This window comes from Gossypium arboreum, chromosome 2, assembly GCF_025698485.1.
Source record: "Gossypium arboreum isolate Shixiya-1 chromosome 2, ASM2569848v2, whole genome shotgun sequence".
Lineage (NCBI taxonomy): Eukaryota > Viridiplantae > Streptophyta > Magnoliopsida > Malvales > Malvaceae > Gossypium > Gossypium arboreum.
Window position 1 is genome coordinate 109,569,996 of NC_069071.1, and position 19,443 is coordinate 109,589,438.

Here is a 19,443-nt window from a genome sequence, read left to right on the forward strand (position 1 = left end):
TTTTGAAAAATAATTTATTTTCTATTTAAAAATAGATGTTGCTTTTAAATTTTAAAAGATTAAATATTTGAGTGTTTAGTAAAGAAAGATTTGTAATTAACAAAACTATGGCAAGTGTAAAATAAAAGATAAAAAATCTTTGATATATTAGGCAACTATAAAAATAAAATTTCTAAAAATATAATAAATAAAAATTTCTAAAATTTTAAAGTTATGAAAAAAATAGATAATTTCCTAAAATGAAAAGTTTTGAAGAATAGTCAATTTTGTCTAATGAACTTCCTTCTTGCATATTTTGACTAATTAAATGAGTATTTTATAATTTTTATGATTGATTGATAAAAAATGAAGTTAAAAATAATTGGGTAACCTATTATTAATTTACCTAATTTTCTTTTTGCTTGAATTGTTAAACAAACATCTTAGTTTCGTGTGACCTTGCAAATGTTAGGGCTTTAGAAGTTGTAGGAGACGAATAAGTCACCCTTTTACTCAATGAGAAATAATATAGGAGAGATTTATGTTACTCTCTTTAGCCTTTTTCGGGCAAGAAAAAATAGCTCATAGTAAAGAAGATGTCAATTAAAGACAAATACCGGGTACCTCAACACGTAATTTTATCTTAAATATAATAATGCAAAGATCAATTGCCACTTCATCACTTTGTCAAAAATTTCATGCACGCTGATTATACGATTTATTTTGTGTGTGTTAATGACCCAGCCACAACATTTGCCCCAATAAAATTTCAAATAATTTTGTATTTGGAAAAAAAATGACTTTTATTCTGTAAAGGGCTAAGAAGAAAATGAATTTTTTTTTATTCAAACACATTTCACCTTGTTATTAAAACAAGAGAGGAAGGTTTCTAAGGCAAATACGATTTGTTCATTTCCTCTTTTTTCTGGATAATTTATTCTTTGCATCATTGAACATCATTAGTATTATATTTTCTTTTCAAGTTAGTCATGGTTATCTTACATAAAAGTGTAATTAAATTTTAGAATTTTTATAATAACGTGTAGAAGAAGTTACACAAAATGAGCAAAGAGCACAGTGGTGTTCTACGAGCATGGGAGAGCACCATGCGTAAAACACAAGCAGCAAAAAAACGTGCAAACAACATTTTTGGGATAACATCTATGGCAAATGTAACTAATAATGATCTCGAAGATGATACTGATAAAGGTGTTAGCATATCTGGGGAAGCGTACTTTGCAGAGAAAATTCTTCCAAATGGGGATTATTATACAGGGCAATGGTATGATAATTTTCCTGATGGACAAGGGAAATATTTGTGGACCGACGGGTGTATGTATTTAGGAGAGTGGCATAAAGGTAAAACTATGGGGAAGGGAAGGTTTAGTTGGCCCTCTGGTGCTAGTTATGAAGGGGAGTTTAAAGCTGGATATATGGATGGAAGTGGCACATATATTGGATCCAATGGGGATACCTATAAGGGAAAATGGGTGATGAACATGAAACATGGTCATGGCATCCTGAATTATTCAAATGGAGATTGTTATGATGGGGAATGGCGTCGCGGTTTACAGGAAGGGCATGGAAAGTATCAATGGCAGAATAAAAACTATTATATTGGACAGTGGAAAAATGGTGTAATTTTCGGCAAGGGGACTTTTGTGTGGAGTAATGGGAATACGTATGATGGCTATTGGGAAGATGGAATGCCAAAAGGAAATGGAACTTATCAATGGCCAGATGGTAGTTTTTATGTAGGGAATTGGAGTAAAGATCCAGATGAACAAAATGGGACATATTACCCTTCAGAGTCTTCCTTAGCTGCAAATCTTGAATGGGGTCCTACAACAGTGTATAAAGAGATAGCTGGTTGCAAGATTTGTGTAGGAGAAAGGGTTTCAATTATGCCATCCCAAAAGAGATTGGCAACATGGTATTCATCAAAGGGTGGGGATAAGCCTAGAAGAATGTCGGTTGATGGGAGGGTAAGTGTAGGTGTAGAGAGGCCATTAGATAAAATGAGCCTATGGGAGAATGATGGTAATAGCAATGGTCTGAGACAAGTCAGAAGAGATTTGGATTGTGAGTTATTAGGTATACCTCATAATGATGCAAATCCTAAGTTTAACCTTGGATTGCCCTTGAAAGCACCCAAACTAGAAAAAAGGCAAGGAGAAACAATATCTAAAGGTCACAGGAACTATGAACTTATGCTTAATTTGCAATTGGGAATCAGGTGACATTTACTATTCTGCTATCTCTTTAACTTGTTTTTTCTCATGTAATATTTAAATGGTCATTAATTGTGCTAAAACTTATTATTAGTTCAATATGTAATGTTATTCTATAAAATTCTCAACATTATGTAATGGTTTTACTTTAATAAAATGATAATTCATTAGAATACAATTAATAACTATGTTTTGCCACATTTCATATCTAAACCTACGACCTAACTACATATATGAATAGAGATATAAATTCTATTAAAATAACATTTTTTTTCTCTCATATTAATTTTTCATGAAATTACATTTTTTTCCTTTTTAGCTTTTATCAAAATTTCCAAATTTAAACATGTGATAATCATCTGTAGTGTGATGTGAAGTTTACTTACTACAAATATTTGGAGTGAGTACACAGGCATTCTGTAGGAAGACCCGCTCCAGCAACAAGTTTTGATCTTAAGGCATCAGCATTTGACCCCAAGGACAAAATTTGGACTAGATTTCCTCGAGAAGGCAGTAAATACACTCCACCACATCAATCTTATGAGTTTAAATGGAAGGATTACTGTCCAGTAGTATTCAGGTTAGATAAATTACTTACCATATAAATTAGAATTGAAATTTCTCTTCCAAATCCCTCAAGCACACTTTAAATATTGTAAACTATTTTATAATATGTAATCATAATTACTTCCCACAAAAGAAAACCAAAAAGGTTCTTTTTTATATACATTAAAAAAGAAAGAAAAAATATCTTGCTTGATTCTTTAGGTGTTGAGTTATCATCTAAGGATTCTCAAATCGTGCATACTAAGTAAATTCATATTATCATTTGGGTAAAGGACATTGAGAAAATTATTCAAGGTAGACCCTGCAGATTACATGATTTCTATTTGTGGGGACAATGCACTCAGGGAACTATCTTCCCCGGGTAAAAGTGGTAGCTTCTTTTATTTAACAGACGATGATCGGTACATGATAAAGACAATGAAGAAATCAGAAGTGAAAGTAAGTTTTATTTCCTCATATCTAACCTATAATATTTTAAAACCCATGTAAATTATTTCACATCTACTTGAATAACTTTATTAATTTGTTCTACAGATGTTTTTAAGGATGCTTTCAGCCTATTATAACCATGTTCGATCTTTTGAGAATACTTTAGTGATCAAATATTATGGTTTGCATTGCGTAAAAATACCTGGAACAACTCAAAAAAAGGTTAGTAACTATTTTTTTTTCCTAAAACTTCGATAATAATAACTTAGTACAAAAAAGTTGCATTGAAAGATCTTTTATAGGTTGTAATAAAATCAATTTCATTTAATTATAATAGTTCTAAAAGTACACAAATGATGGGTTGAACTATCCAGGTACGGTTCATTATCATGGGGAACCTCTTACGGTCAGACTATACAATTCATAGACGATTTGACTTGAAAGGATCTTCTTTAGGGCGCATAACAGAGAAGAATGAATTTGAGACAGATAATACTACCATACTTAAGGATCTTGATCTGAATTTCATATTCAAACTACAAAAAGCTTGGTATCAAGAGTTTTGTTGGTAAATACAATTTCTCTTATATTTTTTTTTCTTTCTAGATACTTTCTTAGAGTAGCTTAATAATGTAATTGGTTTATAGGTGCTGAAACACTTGTTTGAACTAAAGCTTAGAATAATTTCAAATAGAACAAATAAGTAAAACTATAGACGCAGTTCAAATAGTTATCCTATCTCTATGGAGCTTAGCTTAGAGAATGAATCCAAACAACTAACACATTATACTTAATGATTACAACCCAAAATTACTCAAAAACTCAAGGTAAAAGCAACTTCACAATGTACAATTGTTTGCATTTACTTTTTTGCGAAATAACCTTATATACAACTAAAAGTAACACTCTAGTAAAACCTATAAAATAAGAGATAAAATATCCACAATATGTTACCAAAGTGAATTGATAGAAAAGACTCAAAAGCACAAGCTAAACTAAGCCATTCTCAAAGCACAAGCTAAACTAAGCCATTCAACACCCTTATATAGGCAAAGTTCATCTTGTTCTTTGCTTAGATAACTATATCCCAACAGTTTGAAATTTAAATTGCTTTTAATTAATCATCAAATTACCTTTGATTTAAAAAATGTGATAAGACTTTTGAAACTTCCTTTTTTGGTTGCTTGATCTTTTTGAAATAGAAGAGTCATTGTAAGACTTAAACTCTTCAAACTCTTTCAAATTTAATTAGTAGTTTATCAAATACTTTGTATAGTTTTATCTAGTTCATTCTTTACAATTATTTTCATATTTCTTATCCATCTTATATTTACAAAAATCAATTCTTAAAACATTACAAGTAAAATTCCAATCAAATAATATATATATATATATTAACTTTTACATTTTTTTCTGTTGAATCTCATGTTGTAACATTGAATGTGACAGTTTTGCAATAGCCAATACTGCAACAATATCTTGATTTGGCATTTTGACAAAATTCTGCAATAAATGATTTTCACAACCATTAGTAAAATAAATAAGTAAAGAAACAATATAATTATATTGCATGCTTCCCTTATTAATATGTTTTGCAATTGTCAATCATAAGGGCAAAAACATGCATTTCCAAGGCGTAAAAATATCATGCATTCCAAATGCATCAAAAGCATAATTATGCAAAATTCATCAAGCATCCTATTTATTACCAAATATAAGTTAATTTTTTTTCAAGAATTCATTAGAATAGCTCATATGTTTGTTGCTAGTTGCAAAGCTTTTTCCCTTCTTTTGGCAATAATGCCAAAGAACTCACTAAGTGTTGTTTTGGAGATCAATAAAAGGCTAGCCATCCTTAAATTCTTCTAAAGTAAGCTTTGAAGGTCTTGTCTAATAGAAACAATTTCTGCCTTAAGGAGATCAATTACTTTATCCTTCTAAAAAGTTGCTAATGGTTGAACAGAAGGTGTTGTGTATGCTTTTGTAACATTAGATGTGTCAGAAAATTTTGATTTCTCATTAGAAAAAATATTATTAACATGCCTTCTATGAAGCAACTTATTGTCAATTCTTATTAGCTTAGGTTTGCTAGTAAAAGTCTCTTACTCCTTCTTCTTCATTTTCTTTTCCTTTCTGAGAATTTGATAAATTAGAGAATGAAATGGTAAAAGTCATGATCTATCTTAGACTCACCATTATTTATTATATTTTTAAAGATCTATTCTCTAAGGTAAAATGGCACTACAATTTTTACTTTAAACAACATTCGATAGTAGAATTTTGAACATTTAAAAACCAATTTGCACGCGGTTAAAAACCAATTTGCATGCATGAGCCTTATGCACTAGCTTTTAAATGTCTTAAAAGCTTTTTATTTCTCTTTGAAAAATTCACCCAAGTAAAATGTGAGAAATCATTTAAACAAACAAATGCATACCTCTTTCCCCCGATGCTTTCAATTTGCATAGGCCTTTTAAAATCCATGTAACACAACTTCCATGCCTTGTTGTAATGATTTGTTACAACATTAAATATTACATTCTATGTTGCTTGCCTTTGATGCACTCACCATAAGGATTGTAACGACTAAGCTTTGGCAAGCCTCAATGATAGCTTTGTGTCTAACAATTATTTGCAAGCTTCTATAATTGGCATGCCTAATTCTTTGATGCCACAACTGTAGCTCATTAAAGTTTAAATGCATGTACTTTGGTTGTCATTCTATACTAGTTATTGAAAGATCTTTCCTCTTTTGCCAAGTGTTGATTTTCTAAATTTAAATCTACGTACCCATATTTGGTGAAGTTAACAAGACACACATAAGCTAATGCCAATTAGGTTGGCCTTGAGTCTTTCCACCACATGAACATTTTTAAGTTCAAAAATCCATTTGATATTAAGGGTTCCTCTCCAACAATTTTGCTCTTTCAGCCATCACCAAAAGTAACCTTTCCTGTATCACAAATTTGTAAGTCTTTCAAATATCGTCCACCACTTGTAATGTGAAGAGAGCAACCACTTCCAAAGAACCAAATCTCCTCAATAGTAACCTTCAAAGAAGTATGTGCCATTAGCATATATTGCTCATTTTGTTTCATCCAAAACTGTTTTGTTGCACTCTACATGTTTCATGTTATGTTGCAACACTAAACTTAACAAATCTAAACTTTTTCCATCTACAATCATTCATCTTTTTGTAGTAGTATGGACTAATATGTCCTACTACCCTAAAATAATGGCAAATGATTCTTTTGGATGCCTTTTTTTGTCCCATAATAAGAAGAAAAAAAATCTTTTCTTTAATCTTGAAAAAAACTATAGGTGACAAAAGTTTCTTACTAGTATGTCTAAGTCCTTTATGACATGGTTCAAACCTTCTCCTAGCTACCAAAATCTCATCAAATTTCATGCTTTAATTACCAATTGTCCTAGAAAGCTTTGGAAACTTCCAATTATTGCTCTGTTGCCTTTAGTATAACATTTTTTTTAGCTATGATCTCATCCTTCTCTTGTTTAAAGATGAAATCCATGGTTTCTTCTTTAAGGCTAACAACTTATTTTCTCAAGTACTCATTAATCTAGTACACCATTTCTCATCTCCCCATCCTCATCAATATTTGAATATTCTTTTATAATTGTTTGAGTGCTTATTGCAACATGAGATACAACATATGTGAATGATACATAGTTGTTCATTTGATCTTCATCTGGATTACAGTAATCACTCTTTGATTCTTCATCACTCTATGTTATAGTAGGAGATCTTTGTTTCTTCTTAAGATTTTTAGCACATTTTGATTGAATACGACCAAACCTTTTGCACTTATGATACTAAATATCCCTTCTCTTAGGTTTAACTTTTTTATCTTTCAAAATTTATTTTCTTTTTTTGCAATTTCGACTTGTCTCAATGTCTTAGTTACTTCCCTTTTTGAGAACTTTCTAAAATCTTGTTGCAATTTTTTGTTCACAAAGCAAGTCTCTCCAAGTTGATCAACAAAAGTAGTTGTTGGATTTAGTCTTGTAACAATTGATTGAACATTGGATGCTATGTTCTTTTTAGCCTTCACTTTATCCGTCTTTTATTCTTCCAGATTCATTTCAAAGAATCTCAGTGAACTAATGAGTTCATTAAGTTCAAGGGTAGTTATATTTTTAGCTTCCTTAATTTTATGTAACCTTGATAATAAACCTTTCAAGCTAAGAATGAAAAAAAAAATTCTATACAAGTTTAACATTAGAAAATCTTTCACTAACGCGAAGAAAACTTTATTAGAAATTTCACTGAGATGAATATAAATTTATCAAACTTGGTTGTAAGAATTTAAAGTTTTGACAAACAAATTGATGTGTTCCGTTTATGTTGTTTTCGCATACTAGTCCAAGCATCCTTTATACTCTTGTACATTAAAATGATCTTGAACTGCTCTATGTCTACACCATTAAAGATGGCATTTAGTGCTTTAGAATTGCTATTGACATCTTTTTCTTCATGAGCTATGTAATCTTCTACAGCAGGAGCTGTTCCATTAGTATTAGTTACAACATGATGTGCCTATCCCATTTTAGTAGGCCTTTGAGCCTTCTCATCAAGGGACTTTATAAAGACCTTATTCTAGCATTCCAATAGGCATAATTTGATTAACCAATCAACAAGGTTGGATGAGAGGTTGAACTACCTTTATTCATTTCCTCCATAGGTGTAAACCAAATTCAAGATTCCCTTCAAATATATTTAAACAAAACTTTTAATACCAATTGAAAAAGTATAGTGGGTTATATGTGTTGCAATTTTCTGTCGAAATAGGTGTTGCAACACTTGTTTGAACGAAATTTTAGAACAATTTGAAATAGAACATATAAGTAAAGTTGGAAACCAAAATTGTTTATATTGTTCAAAATAATTATCCAACCTTTGTGAGGCCTAGATTAGAGAATGAATCCACTAAATAATTATTATAGTACACTCAATGATTAAAGACCTAAACTATCTAAAAATTCAAACTAAAAGCAACTTCACATTGTATAACTACTTGCACTCACTCTCCCCAATAGCCTCTCAAACAAGTGAAAATAACACTCCAATAAAATCTATGAAATAAGAGATAAAGCACCCACAATATGTTCTCAAAGTGAAATGATATAAAAGACACAAAGCACAACCTACTAATTTATAGCCTTTATACAAGCAAGTTCATGTTATTCTTTCCTAAAATAACCATATCCAAATTATTTTAATCTCTTTGGAATATAAGAGCACTTGTAAGACTTAGACTCTTCAAAGCCTTTCGAATTTAGTTACCAATTAATTTATCAAAGAATTTGTATAGTTTTAACTAGTTCCTTATTGATTATTATTTTCTATATTTTTTGTCTATCTCAAATTTAAAAAATAAATTATTACAATATTACAACTCAAATTGTTTATAGAATAAGATATATATTGACTATTGCAACATTGAATGCAACAAATTTTTGCAAAAGCCAATGGTGCAACATAAAGTATCAAATAAGCATGGTCATATACATATATTGCACTAGTTTTAGTTCTAATTTTCTATTTTTTTTAATTTTCTTATTTTTCTTCAAAACCCTTTCAACCATGGATTATAAACTCTAAAGACGCTTTGTAACTTGTTTTCCTTTAATTTTTTTCTAAGATAAGTTGATTATTTATCTTTGCAGGCAAATAGACAAAGATTGTGAGTTTCTTGTACAAGAAAGAACTATGGACTATAGTCTTTTAGTGGGTCTTCATTTTAGAGAAATATCAACTAATGGGGAGCTAATTCCTTGTCAAAGACGCACTTCTTCCAGTTAACTTTCATCTTTTTATAAGATTTTACATAGTCAAATAGCCTTTCATAAGACTAATTAAGTGTATTCTTATCCAGTCATCTACACTTTGTTCCATATTCTTTAACAAGTGTTACTTTCTCTCTTTTAGGAAATTCTGAGAATGAATCGACTGATCATATTTCTAGAACAAATGCAGACCAACTTCTTCTAGACCCTAAAAGGTGAAATATTTTCATGTTTAATTATTGACTAGTATTTCTAATTATTTAAACCATGTGTTAATCATAGCTCATGACCTCTAGTTTAGTTCATACTTAATTATAACAAGTGAATCATATTTTTCAATAGGCAAAGTGCGTTAATCCTTTAAGTGCAAACAGGTTGAGGATATTTCAAGTATCATATGTTTTCAACAACAACAAAAAAGAGAGAGGGTATTTTAGTATTTGTTTTGTTGAACTATATAATACTTTTTCAAGATAAAAATGAAAGAAATTCTTCTTCTAACTTAGTTGATTGATTTGATTATTTTCACTTTATTCCATTCTCTACTAAAGAAAACATTACATCAAAATATAGTTCCCATTTTAATTTAAAAAAAGTTTGGTATTATTATTTGGTTACATACCTTATTATTATTTTTGTAACTATACTGAGAATACTTTTAAGAATTTATATATCATTTGCTACAAAGTATTACAAGGCTAGACTGTTTCATTTTGACCAATCAAATCATAAACTTGAATTGTATTAATTCATCAAGGTTTAGTAAACCATTTAACTTGAAGATTAATGTATTTTCTTTATAGTTTTAAACCTTGTCTCAAGGTTTATTTAAAAACAGATAATTGTTTGTCATAAAAATAAAGACTATGAAATATTATTACAAAGTTAAATTTAATGGCTTTTTAGTTTGTACTACTCTAAACTTCCAAAACCTTGAATGCCACAATCCTTGTCGTTGGATAAAATGAAAAAGGTTTTTTCATTTTAATATTAAAAATTAATTGAACATTGCAGGTGGGCTAGCGTCAAGCTAGGTAGTAACATGCCAGCAAGGGTAGAAAGAACTATACGGAAACCTGAACTTGAATTACAACTTGTAGGAGAACAAACAGGGGAGTATTATGAAGTTATAATGTTCTTTGGCATCATTGACATACTTCAGGATTATGACATTACCAAAAAACTTGAACATGCATATAAATCTATTCATTATGACCCTACTTTAATATCAGCTGTGGATCCAAAACAGTACTCTAAACGATTTCGTGACTTTATATTTAAAGTTTTTGCTGAAGACACTTAGCAAGTTTCTACCATGAAGAGGAGGCATGATATTGTCTTCCATGAGTCACTATGTTGAGTTAGATATATATTTTAAGGTATACCTCATTTATCACAAACGATTGTTGTAATAGCCTTTGTTATCAATATCATGTCATGTAATTCAAAAGCAACAAATAGTGGAGGTTGAGTTTTTCTTTTCATGTCTTCATTATTATATACATTATATGAATCTCACGTATTTTACAAACACGTAGATTACATTGTAGCCAGAAAAGTTCAAGAAGTTCTAAACATAAACCCTTTTTTATCGTATTCTCTTATAGAATATTCTGATGCATGTCTTGTTAGGTTATGGTATGAGTTGTAGTAGTAAGGTAGAACAACAACAAGAAAAATAAGTGCAAAAGAGTTGTTTGCAGTTTGGACTTAACCTATGTCTGCAAAGCCTTACTTAGATAGTCAGTCGACTAAATTTAACTTAGTAATAAGAACTTATAATTTAAGCCCAACCCCTTCCCTCTTAAGTTGTAGCCTCACCTTTGTACATTTTTGTTTGATTCTCACACCTTACTTTTTTATAACTTAGGAGGTGCTTTAATCATATCATTCAAAGATGACACTCTCTCAACTAAACAATTCCTAAATGAACAAATTTCAATTCAAAATATCCTCCTTTTCAACTTTATACAAAATTCAATCTATTCTATGTTTCAATAGAAGGTTTGGATGGCCTGTGTTATCCCTCTTCTGCAATTTGAATGCACCATCGATCCTTCATTCAACACTATTGCTTTATCTTACCAATCTTCATTTTAAGATAGCAATGAAATCTTTAAAAGTCACATGACTTTTCTCTACTTAATACTCACATTCTTTGAACAAAATAAAATTTTTTGCATCGTTTATCATTGAATCTCATGAAGAATTTTTATACACATACCTCTACTTAAGTCTAAATACATAAATTTTTTTCTGCATCAAAAATTGCCAACTAAGAATCAATATTATGCCCTTAACATTTGCACAACATATATTTGTCCCTTTGACATTTTTGACAAAACTTAATTAGTAGTAAAATATTTTAACTGAAAGGTAATGAGAAATTGAAATAAGTAAGAAAATTTGCAAATCCTCGTTACAAACTTTAATATAAACTACTAACTACAAAATAAAGTTATGAATATATTGTAGCATATCAATTTTCCTCTTATAGATACAGAGTAGAAGAGAGTTAAAAGGAAGTCCAATTCAGCTCAAAGATTCATCAAGTTTCTAGCCAATTGTGCTCATGCCAATGTATTTGTGGCACCTGATGTTGGCATGATAACTTCCTCACCAACAAACTCTTTTTCAATTTCTTCAGCAACTACAGCTTTTATAAAATAATTTCTAGAAAAAAAAAGAAGAAGAGATATTTCACGAAAAGAGTTATGTAAATGAAAAAAAGGGATTATACTTTCCTTTTCTCTCTTTTCTGTTCAATCGGATTATTTCATTTGGTTTGGCTCTTTTTTCCTTTCAAGGAACTTTGGCTCTTTTTTTATTCGATCACGAAAATGGTAGCAGTGGTCCCTCACTAACAGGATACCTGAGAACAGGGGATTACCACTCAAAGTCAGAATAGAATTACGTATGCATAATTCAAAATAAAAAATAAAAAATAAAAAAGGGGAGCGAAAGCGAGGAAGTAGACAGCAGGGGAGAGGAGTGGAGAAGCGGGTGGCTTGGCTGCTCCACCCATTTTTGTTTTGTTTATCTTAACTTCAAAATCCACATTTCTTTTATCTTCCTCCAAATCCACAAAAATTTATACTTCCCTATCTCTATCTCTTTCTCCATCTCTCTCCTTTCCCCAACAATCATGGCTAACCTTCATTCTCTATCTCCCGTTCTTCACCCTACTTACCGCTTTTCCTCTGACAATGGATTGCTGCTGGTCGACTTCGTCGGTTTGTACTGTAAATCCAAACCTACTACCAGGCGGAGGCTTCCCCTCTCCCTCAATACTCGGACTATGCGCCGCTTTTCAACCTCCGCCGCCAATAATTCTGTTAGGGCCGTTCTTGATCATCTTCCAACTACTACTACTACTACTACTACTACTTCCGTTTATTCTGCGTCTGATCATCGATCATCCGCTCCTCAATCTAAGGTGGAGTTTTACACTCTCAATCAATCATATACTTCTACTATTTAACGTTTAAACTCAAACCTTTGGTTTTGACTTTTTTTTTCACTACAATGGCTCATTTGTTTATTTACATAAAAAAACAGAAAGCGACTACTGCCGTGAACCAAAAGCCCCCTTCATTAATTCAAATTTAAAACATGTTTTTGACCTCTTCTTAAAAAAGATGATTGTATTATCATACGAGTTGGTAGCTGATTTTTTTTTTCTTGAAAGTAAAGTTAGCAGAAAAGAAACAATTAAAACTGTTCATTGTTAATGAGAAGTTAAATCAAATTAAATAAAATTTGGATTCTGGAAGCTAGAAATTTTGTTTTAAACATATCAATTTTTTAGTTTTTCATATAATAGCATGTATTTTTGTTGTCTGAAGTCCACGTAATTTCACAGATTAAGCAACACAATTTTTGGTGTAACAAACATATGATGCTTACTGAATGTTTAAAATTGGAGCCCTTTCTTAAAGCTCAAGTTTCAGTAGTTACAATGACCAAAGCTTATTTGAATTGAAACTTGAGTAATAGTTTTTCTTTTCATTTTTTTTTGTATGAATTGATTAATAAGATTGGTTTTGAAATACGCCACCTTGCTGCCTTGATTCCTCGGGCACTAAATTTGGAGTCATATGCTGTATTAAGATGATAAATGGTCGTGAATATTTTATATGATATTCTAGTGAAAGAAGTTTTTGGAAATTTATTTGAAGTTACTGACGGAAGGTCTGCTATGAATTATTGCATTTGCATGCCTTTTTCTTGTTGCTCTTGCTTCTGGGGCTACTTCTTGCTTCCCCTTGTTCTTCAGATGATTTTATACAGAGTTATGAAGTTGTCTGGGACAGGATATCCAATGATTGCCAGTGTGTCCCTTCTTGCTTTTGATGTTAGATTAATGGCTTGCCTTGTAAGAAAGTAACTATTTTGATACTTCTTTGAGAGGTCTTATCTTTACACATTGAATTATGGGAAAGAAATGGTTAACAAACTAGAATCATATATGGCTTCATAAATCACAAATCTGTACTCATCGGCAATATACACCCAAAAAGCAAAAAAGAAAAGCTTGAGGGAGTGCCTGCTGCAATTACGAATTCAGGATATATATTATACTTGAATGATGACTGCAATTACGAATTCATGGACTAAAAGTAATTAAAAGTGTACATGTCTAATACCTTATTATCTCAACTTCCTGTGGTAGTCGCATGCATAGCAGTAGCATAGTCTGCAATTCCTCAGAATTTGAGGTGTATGGTGAGCAAGGATTCCGACCCCCTTGTTTATTTGAGAAACTAAGTTCTATGTCACATTCTTGCTTTTCAGAATTTAGTAGAGAGTGCATTTTTCATGATCAGTTGGTCTCCTTGTAGTGGCAGACATGCTATTTTGCCTTTTAGCTAGAAGGTCATGGTTCTAGGCTTGTCTTTATTGCTTTCTTCTTTTCTTTTTGTCAAGAATTTACTAGTTTTTGTTAAGTTTAGAGTTACTGCTGATAGCAACTTGGTGACAGAATTAGGAGTGCAAGGTTTGCAGAGCATGGAGCTCTATTAGAATTAGGATGCAGTAAGTTCTTTGTTTCTAGTGATACAAATTTGGTTTTACTTATTTTCTATTTAGAAAATCTTCTCTGACTTTCTCAAGGTTTATTTCTTGTAGCATTCTACTGTGCCTTAGATGACAATATGATAAATCGATAACCTTTAATGTGTCCTATCGAAGATTTTCTTCATCTTTCATTGTTCAATATGATTCCCAAATGTTCATTGGCTGAAACATCGATAAAGCTTGCTATACCATAAGAGGAGTATCTGACTATTAACAGCTTATGTTGGTGTAGCCCATACTTTTCTGTGTCATAGGTGAAGTGACTCATCTTTTTGAGTACATAGGGAGCATGTTAAGTTCGGTTACCTTATGTATAATCAAGGTATGAAGGTCAAAGAGTGATGTTGCTATCATAGAGTTGTTATCTTCTCCCCTTATTACTGCTTGAAGAAATACATGATCCCTGGCATTTGAAAATTTATTTTTTCATAACCCCTTTTACTTGGTGTTGGTTTCTGTATCTTTTCTCCTGGTTCTACTTCAAGATGGTATGGAAAACATTTTTGTTTTCTAGGATCCAGTGGGGATAATTGAAGTAGGAATGCACTTGACTTATAGAACAGCAATATGTTATCTTTCATTGAAAATTGTTGCCATAATTTTCATTTCTTTATACTTTCTTCATCTTTGTGACCATTATTGAGTTGTTTCATGTGTTCACTGTTCTCTTCTTATGATCTGAATTTTATATAGGTTGCAAATTTAGAGGATATAATATCAGAAAGAGGTGCTTGTGGAGTTGGATTCATTGCCAATTTGGAAAATAAAGCATCGCATGGAATTGTTCAGGATGCCCTTACAGCTCTTGGTTGCATGGAGCATCGTGGGGGTTGTGGAGCAGATAATGATTCTGGTGATGGTTCAGGATTGATGACCTCAATCCCTTGGGATCTGTTTGACAGCTGGGCTGCAAATCAAGGGATGGCAACCTTTGATAAGATGCACACTGGTGTTGGGATGGTTTTTCTTCCCAAAGAAGATAGCCATATAGAAGAAGCCAAAAAAGGTAATTATTTACCTTAATTACATCAACTGTTTGATTTACTATTCTTCCTAAAGTTGGGGCACATGTATGAATGAATTGTATTGATGCTTTAATTTTGTATATTATTCAGGTATGAGTGAAGCTTTTGTTCTTTCATGTAGTTGTAGAACATCATGATTGGGATTTGGTTCTGATAAATAAGGATTAAAGATATGAGTGAGAGTTTGCTGTATTCAAAGGGTTTTGCTGGTTTGGATTTGTCTAGAGTTTTGACTGTGTAGGGTTTCAAATAGAAATTAAAGGAGATATTTAAGAAGGGAAGAAGAAACTAGTTTTGATGCTGTGGGTTCTGGTTTTTTTGATGTGAGCATTAACTTTAAAATATTCCTAGTCACTTTGGAAATACGCAGAGGTAGAGATTGGAAAAATACTAATTTATCCTAACTAGACTGACAAAGAATTGTTAAATTTATTAGCTTTAGGAATTAAACCCAGTTAAGTACCATAATAGCCAATATAAGACAACCATGATTGAGGTCTGTACCAGCATAACTTAAAATGATGAATATTCCCCCGTATAGTGACATGATTGAATGGAGAAATTAATGCACCAATGATCAATTTAAAACCATAGAAACTTTCTCTTGGACCAAAAGGACATGCTATTGAAGAGCCCTTGACTTCTCCCCTTCACTTCCAAAGAGGATTTATATGAGCAAACTTTTGATGCACCACTAATGTGGAATTCAAACACAATACTTCCTTTGAGAGCCCATTTGAACATTTGTGAAACTTGTATTTCAGTAATAGTTGAATTTTGAAATTTAATTGTTGTGATTCATTTTTTCTTTCTATCATTGTATTTATTTTGGAACTAAGATAAGGAATTAGTACTCGACTAAAGATGAAACCAATGAAATGGATGCAGAACTAAATTCTGTTAATATTTGTTATCCAAAGGTTTAGGAGATATAATCTCATTTTGATTTTCTTTCACTTTCTTCACATGCCAATTCTTATTTAAATTTGAAGTAAAGAGCATACTTGTTTCCTGACCCATATTATTCTATAAGCTATTGTTATGGCCTTGGGCAGATAAAGTAGTCATAGGTCAGTTTAATTATATATAAGGATTCAGTTCCAAATTGATTAAACATCTTTGAAGGGACTTTCTAATGCAGTTTAATCACTTAGTAGCTTTTCTGGAACTCACATCTCCTTATTATTACCACTAGTTTTATGGCTTTTCTTAGCTTTCGTCACATATAAAGAGTGTTAATCATGTGGAAATAAATTTTCTCATTTCTGTACAATATATTCTCATTTCTGTTTCATTGTGATCTAGTCTGTCTTTTACATGTCTATTCTTGTGTTTGACTAATTCTTATTGCTTATGTAGTTATTGTAAATACTTTTGGACAAGAGGGTCTTGAGGTGCTTGGATGGAGGTCTGTTCCTGTAAATACATCAGTGGTTGGCTTTTATGCAAAAGAAACCATGCCCAACATACAGCAGATATTTGTTAGAGTTGTCAAGGAAGAGAATGTTGATGACATTGAACGGGAACTATATATCTGCCGGAAATTGATTGAAAGAGCAGCAGCCTCAGAGACTTGGGGAAGTGAGCTTTATTTCTGTTCTTTGTCCAATCAAACCATTGTTTACAAGGGCATGCTTCGTTCAGAAGTTCTTGGGTTATTTTATTCTGACCTTCAGAATGATCTTTATAAGTCTCCATTTGCCATTTATCACCGAAGGTATAGCACAAATACTAGTCCTAGATGGCCTCTTGCTCAACCAATGAGGTTTCTTGGTCATAATGGAGAGATCAATACTGTACAGGTTAGTTTCGCTGTAAATTTCAAGTTTGTCTAATAATATTATTTCCATTATGACAAATATGATTAATGAGCCATGTTTGTTCTCTCTGTCCTGCTCTGAACCTTATGCAGGGGAACTTGAATTGGATGCAGTCTCGTGAAACCTCATTGAAGTCCCCTGTTTGGCGTGGTAGGGAAAATGAAATTCGCCCTTTTGGTAACCCAAAGGCATCTGACTCGGCAAATCTTGATAGTGCAGCTGAAGTATGGGCTTTAAACTTAATTAATGTTTGAGTATACTGTTGAAATTATACTAGATCATGATTGGTTATTGATCATTCTATAATTCATGTGCTAATTAAGTGTTTCACTAGAGTGTGTAATATGTATCTGGTTCTATGTATTTGTATTAAGATGAACATTTGAGGTGGAATACTATTGTTTATAATGCCTGGGGCTAAATCTAAACTCTAGTTTGTGTACTTCATTCCTCAACAAACAAAAGATAAGTTTTATTTCCATAGAGGATGCAAGTTGCTAAGGGCCTGCATGTGTCCAAATAAATAAATAGAATTTCCTTTGTTTGAACCTAATAGGTTGTAGTAGTGTAATCTGATTCTTAGTTTGATTTCTGACACAAGCTGGTAATTTCTTTTAATGAAGGTGGTATTTGCAGATTGGAAATAATAGCACATAACAATTGTCCATCAGCTAAATGTGTACTGATAGAATATTATTATTATTTCCTTGTTTGTGTTTGGGCTGTATTGGAGATTCAAGACTCTGTGCATCTTTGTGGAGGGAGTAGGTTCTTGTGTGCTAATGTTAAAAGGCTAGAATTGATCCCTCAATAGTAAGCTTTTGATCAAGCCAGATCTGTACTTGACCTAAAACCATTCTAGACAGTTTTGATTTCGTACAGTGCTTATGCTCTCAATGTATGTGGTTAATGTGGAGAAATTATCTTTTTAGTTTGATGTTATAGAATGTCTTGCTGTTTGCATTTTAGAAAAGGCCTTTTCAGTGTGATATAGAATCATGGCCTTGGCAGAGTTGCAAACTAGGTTCTATGTTGGCTTTCATTTCAGCCTTGGTTGTCCAGTACGCAAACCTTTTCATTCAATCACTGTTTACTATGCTGGAATTTTGGTGGTCTGGAAGTTTTTTATAGGGAGAGTTTAGATGATGTTCATAACAGAACTAATTTTACATTGCTTCATGTGTAGTAACTGTTTTCTATTGGTGTTATATCTACATATTCATTGGGACGTGTCAAGAGTATGTTTCTGCAGTTGAGTGATGAGAAACCCTTGACAAAACCATGTTTACTCAATGCTTATATTCACTTTCATGCATGAGCTGTTGGAGAAATTTAAATGATTCTCTTTATTGTGTCCAGTTACTGATACGAAGTGGCCGTAATCCTGATGAAACTCTCATGATTCTTGTCCCAGAGGCATACAAGAATCATCCAACATTGTTAGCTAAGTATCCTGAGGTATTTGTCTCAAGACTATGCTGGTTATTCAAGTTGCTTATAAATTCTGCTACAGGGAGCAATGTTGTTATTCTTCACTAAACAAATTTTTGTTTAGTATAATGAATTCTCTGAGTTTTAACTAGGTTATTTCAGTTCCAGGTTACTTTTTTAGCTTAATTAAATCAGATAGATGATCAAGTCTATATAATTCGTTTTGGTTAATTTGATGATTCCTCTTGATTTTACAACTCTTAATTGTGCCCCAACCATATTCAGTACTGTTTCACTCTCTTTTTCCTTGAGATGCCTTTGCAGTCGTGTTTTTGATAGTGTTTTGTTTGGTGTTTTAACGCGTGTCTCTAGTTATCTTATTTCTAATTACTAGTGAATTTTTTGTGAATTTAATTATCTTTCACATGGACGATACTAAATTAATTGTTTCTCCTTAGGTCGTAGACTTTTATGACTATTACAAGGGTCAGATGGAAGCTTGGGATGGACCTGCCTTACTTCTATTTAGGTAATGCTTTCAGGGCTCATCTACCCTTTTAGTGGGCTTCTAGTTTTATTGCCCATGTCTTCTCATAATGATAGTGGCTGCCAGTCTTTTAAATTAACGAAAACAAGCAAAACAGTTTGGTCTCGTGTCAGTAGCATATGTTATAAAATGCATGATTTTGGTGAAAAGGCACGAATAAGTACATACATGCATGCTTGTCTGTGTATGCTCACATTTATGCATATGTATTTTGTCGCAGCATTTCTATTGATTAGATTTGATAGCTAGTGGATCAGGAATGGTGTAATCCTTTGATAAATGAATGATATATTTTGAGTATGCTTATTGAGTGATCACTATGGATGTCCTTTTCTATTTTAATTGGAAAAGTGAATACCTCCGGCTTTAAAGACTAGTAAATTTGACCTATGTATTAAAGATAGTTGTTAACACTTCTGATATTATGGTCTAGTACGTTAAGTGGATCTGCTGTCGATGTTGATCAGTAATGCACTTCTCTTTTTTATGTCTATCCTGTAGAATCACTGAATGATATGATAAATAAATAGGAA

General features: G+C 31.9%; 2 protein-coding genes across 2 annotated transcripts in view; both read left to right on the forward strand.

The window, feature by feature from the left end:
- Window positions 1-740: 740 nt before the first annotated feature.
- On the forward strand, window positions 741-10,333 carry LOC108466770 (phosphatidylinositol 4-phosphate 5-kinase 5-like). Its single transcript, XM_017767138.2, has 8 exons — window positions 741-2,215; window positions 2,623-2,790; window positions 3,050-3,215; window positions 3,312-3,428; window positions 3,581-3,774; window positions 8,892-9,022; window positions 9,154-9,226; window positions 10,026-10,333. The coding sequence occupies exons 1-8, from the start codon at window positions 1,041-1,043 to the stop codon at window positions 10,312-10,314; spliced, it is 2,313 nt and encodes a 770-aa protein (XP_017622627.1). The 5' UTR covers window positions 741-1,040; the 3' UTR covers window positions 10,315-10,333.
- A 1,233-nt stretch (window positions 10,334-11,566) lies between these two features.
- LOC108466881 (ferredoxin-dependent glutamate synthase, chloroplastic) overlaps window positions 11,567-19,443 on the forward strand; it is a 36,293-nt gene continuing 28,416 nt past the window's right edge. The window contains exons 1-6 of the mRNA XM_017767236.2: window positions 11,567-12,447; window positions 14,781-15,093; window positions 16,472-16,914; window positions 17,025-17,156; window positions 18,292-18,390; window positions 18,822-18,892. Coding sequence (XP_017622725.1) covers window positions 12,157-12,447; window positions 14,781-15,093; window positions 16,472-16,914; window positions 17,025-17,156; window positions 18,292-18,390; window positions 18,822-18,892 — 1,349 coding nt within the window. The 5' untranslated portion in view covers window positions 11,567-12,156. The remainder of the gene's footprint in view (window positions 12,448-14,780; window positions 15,094-16,471; window positions 16,915-17,024; window positions 17,157-18,291; window positions 18,391-18,821; window positions 18,893-19,443) is intronic.

Bases quoted from the DNA above. Each gene is read 5' to 3' on its own strand.
- LOC108466770 (XM_017767138.2), top strand. From the start codon at position 1,041: ATGAGCAAAGAGCACAGTGGTGTTCTACGAGCATGGGAGAGCACCATG. The intron at 2,791-3,049 runs GTTAGATAAATT...ATTTGGGTAAAG, and splicing joins TACTGTCCAGTAGTATTCAG to GACATTGAGAAAATTATTCA. The intron at 3,429-3,580 runs GTTAGTAACTAT...TGAACTATCCAG, and splicing joins CTGGAACAACTCAAAAAAAG to GTACGGTTCATTATCATGGG.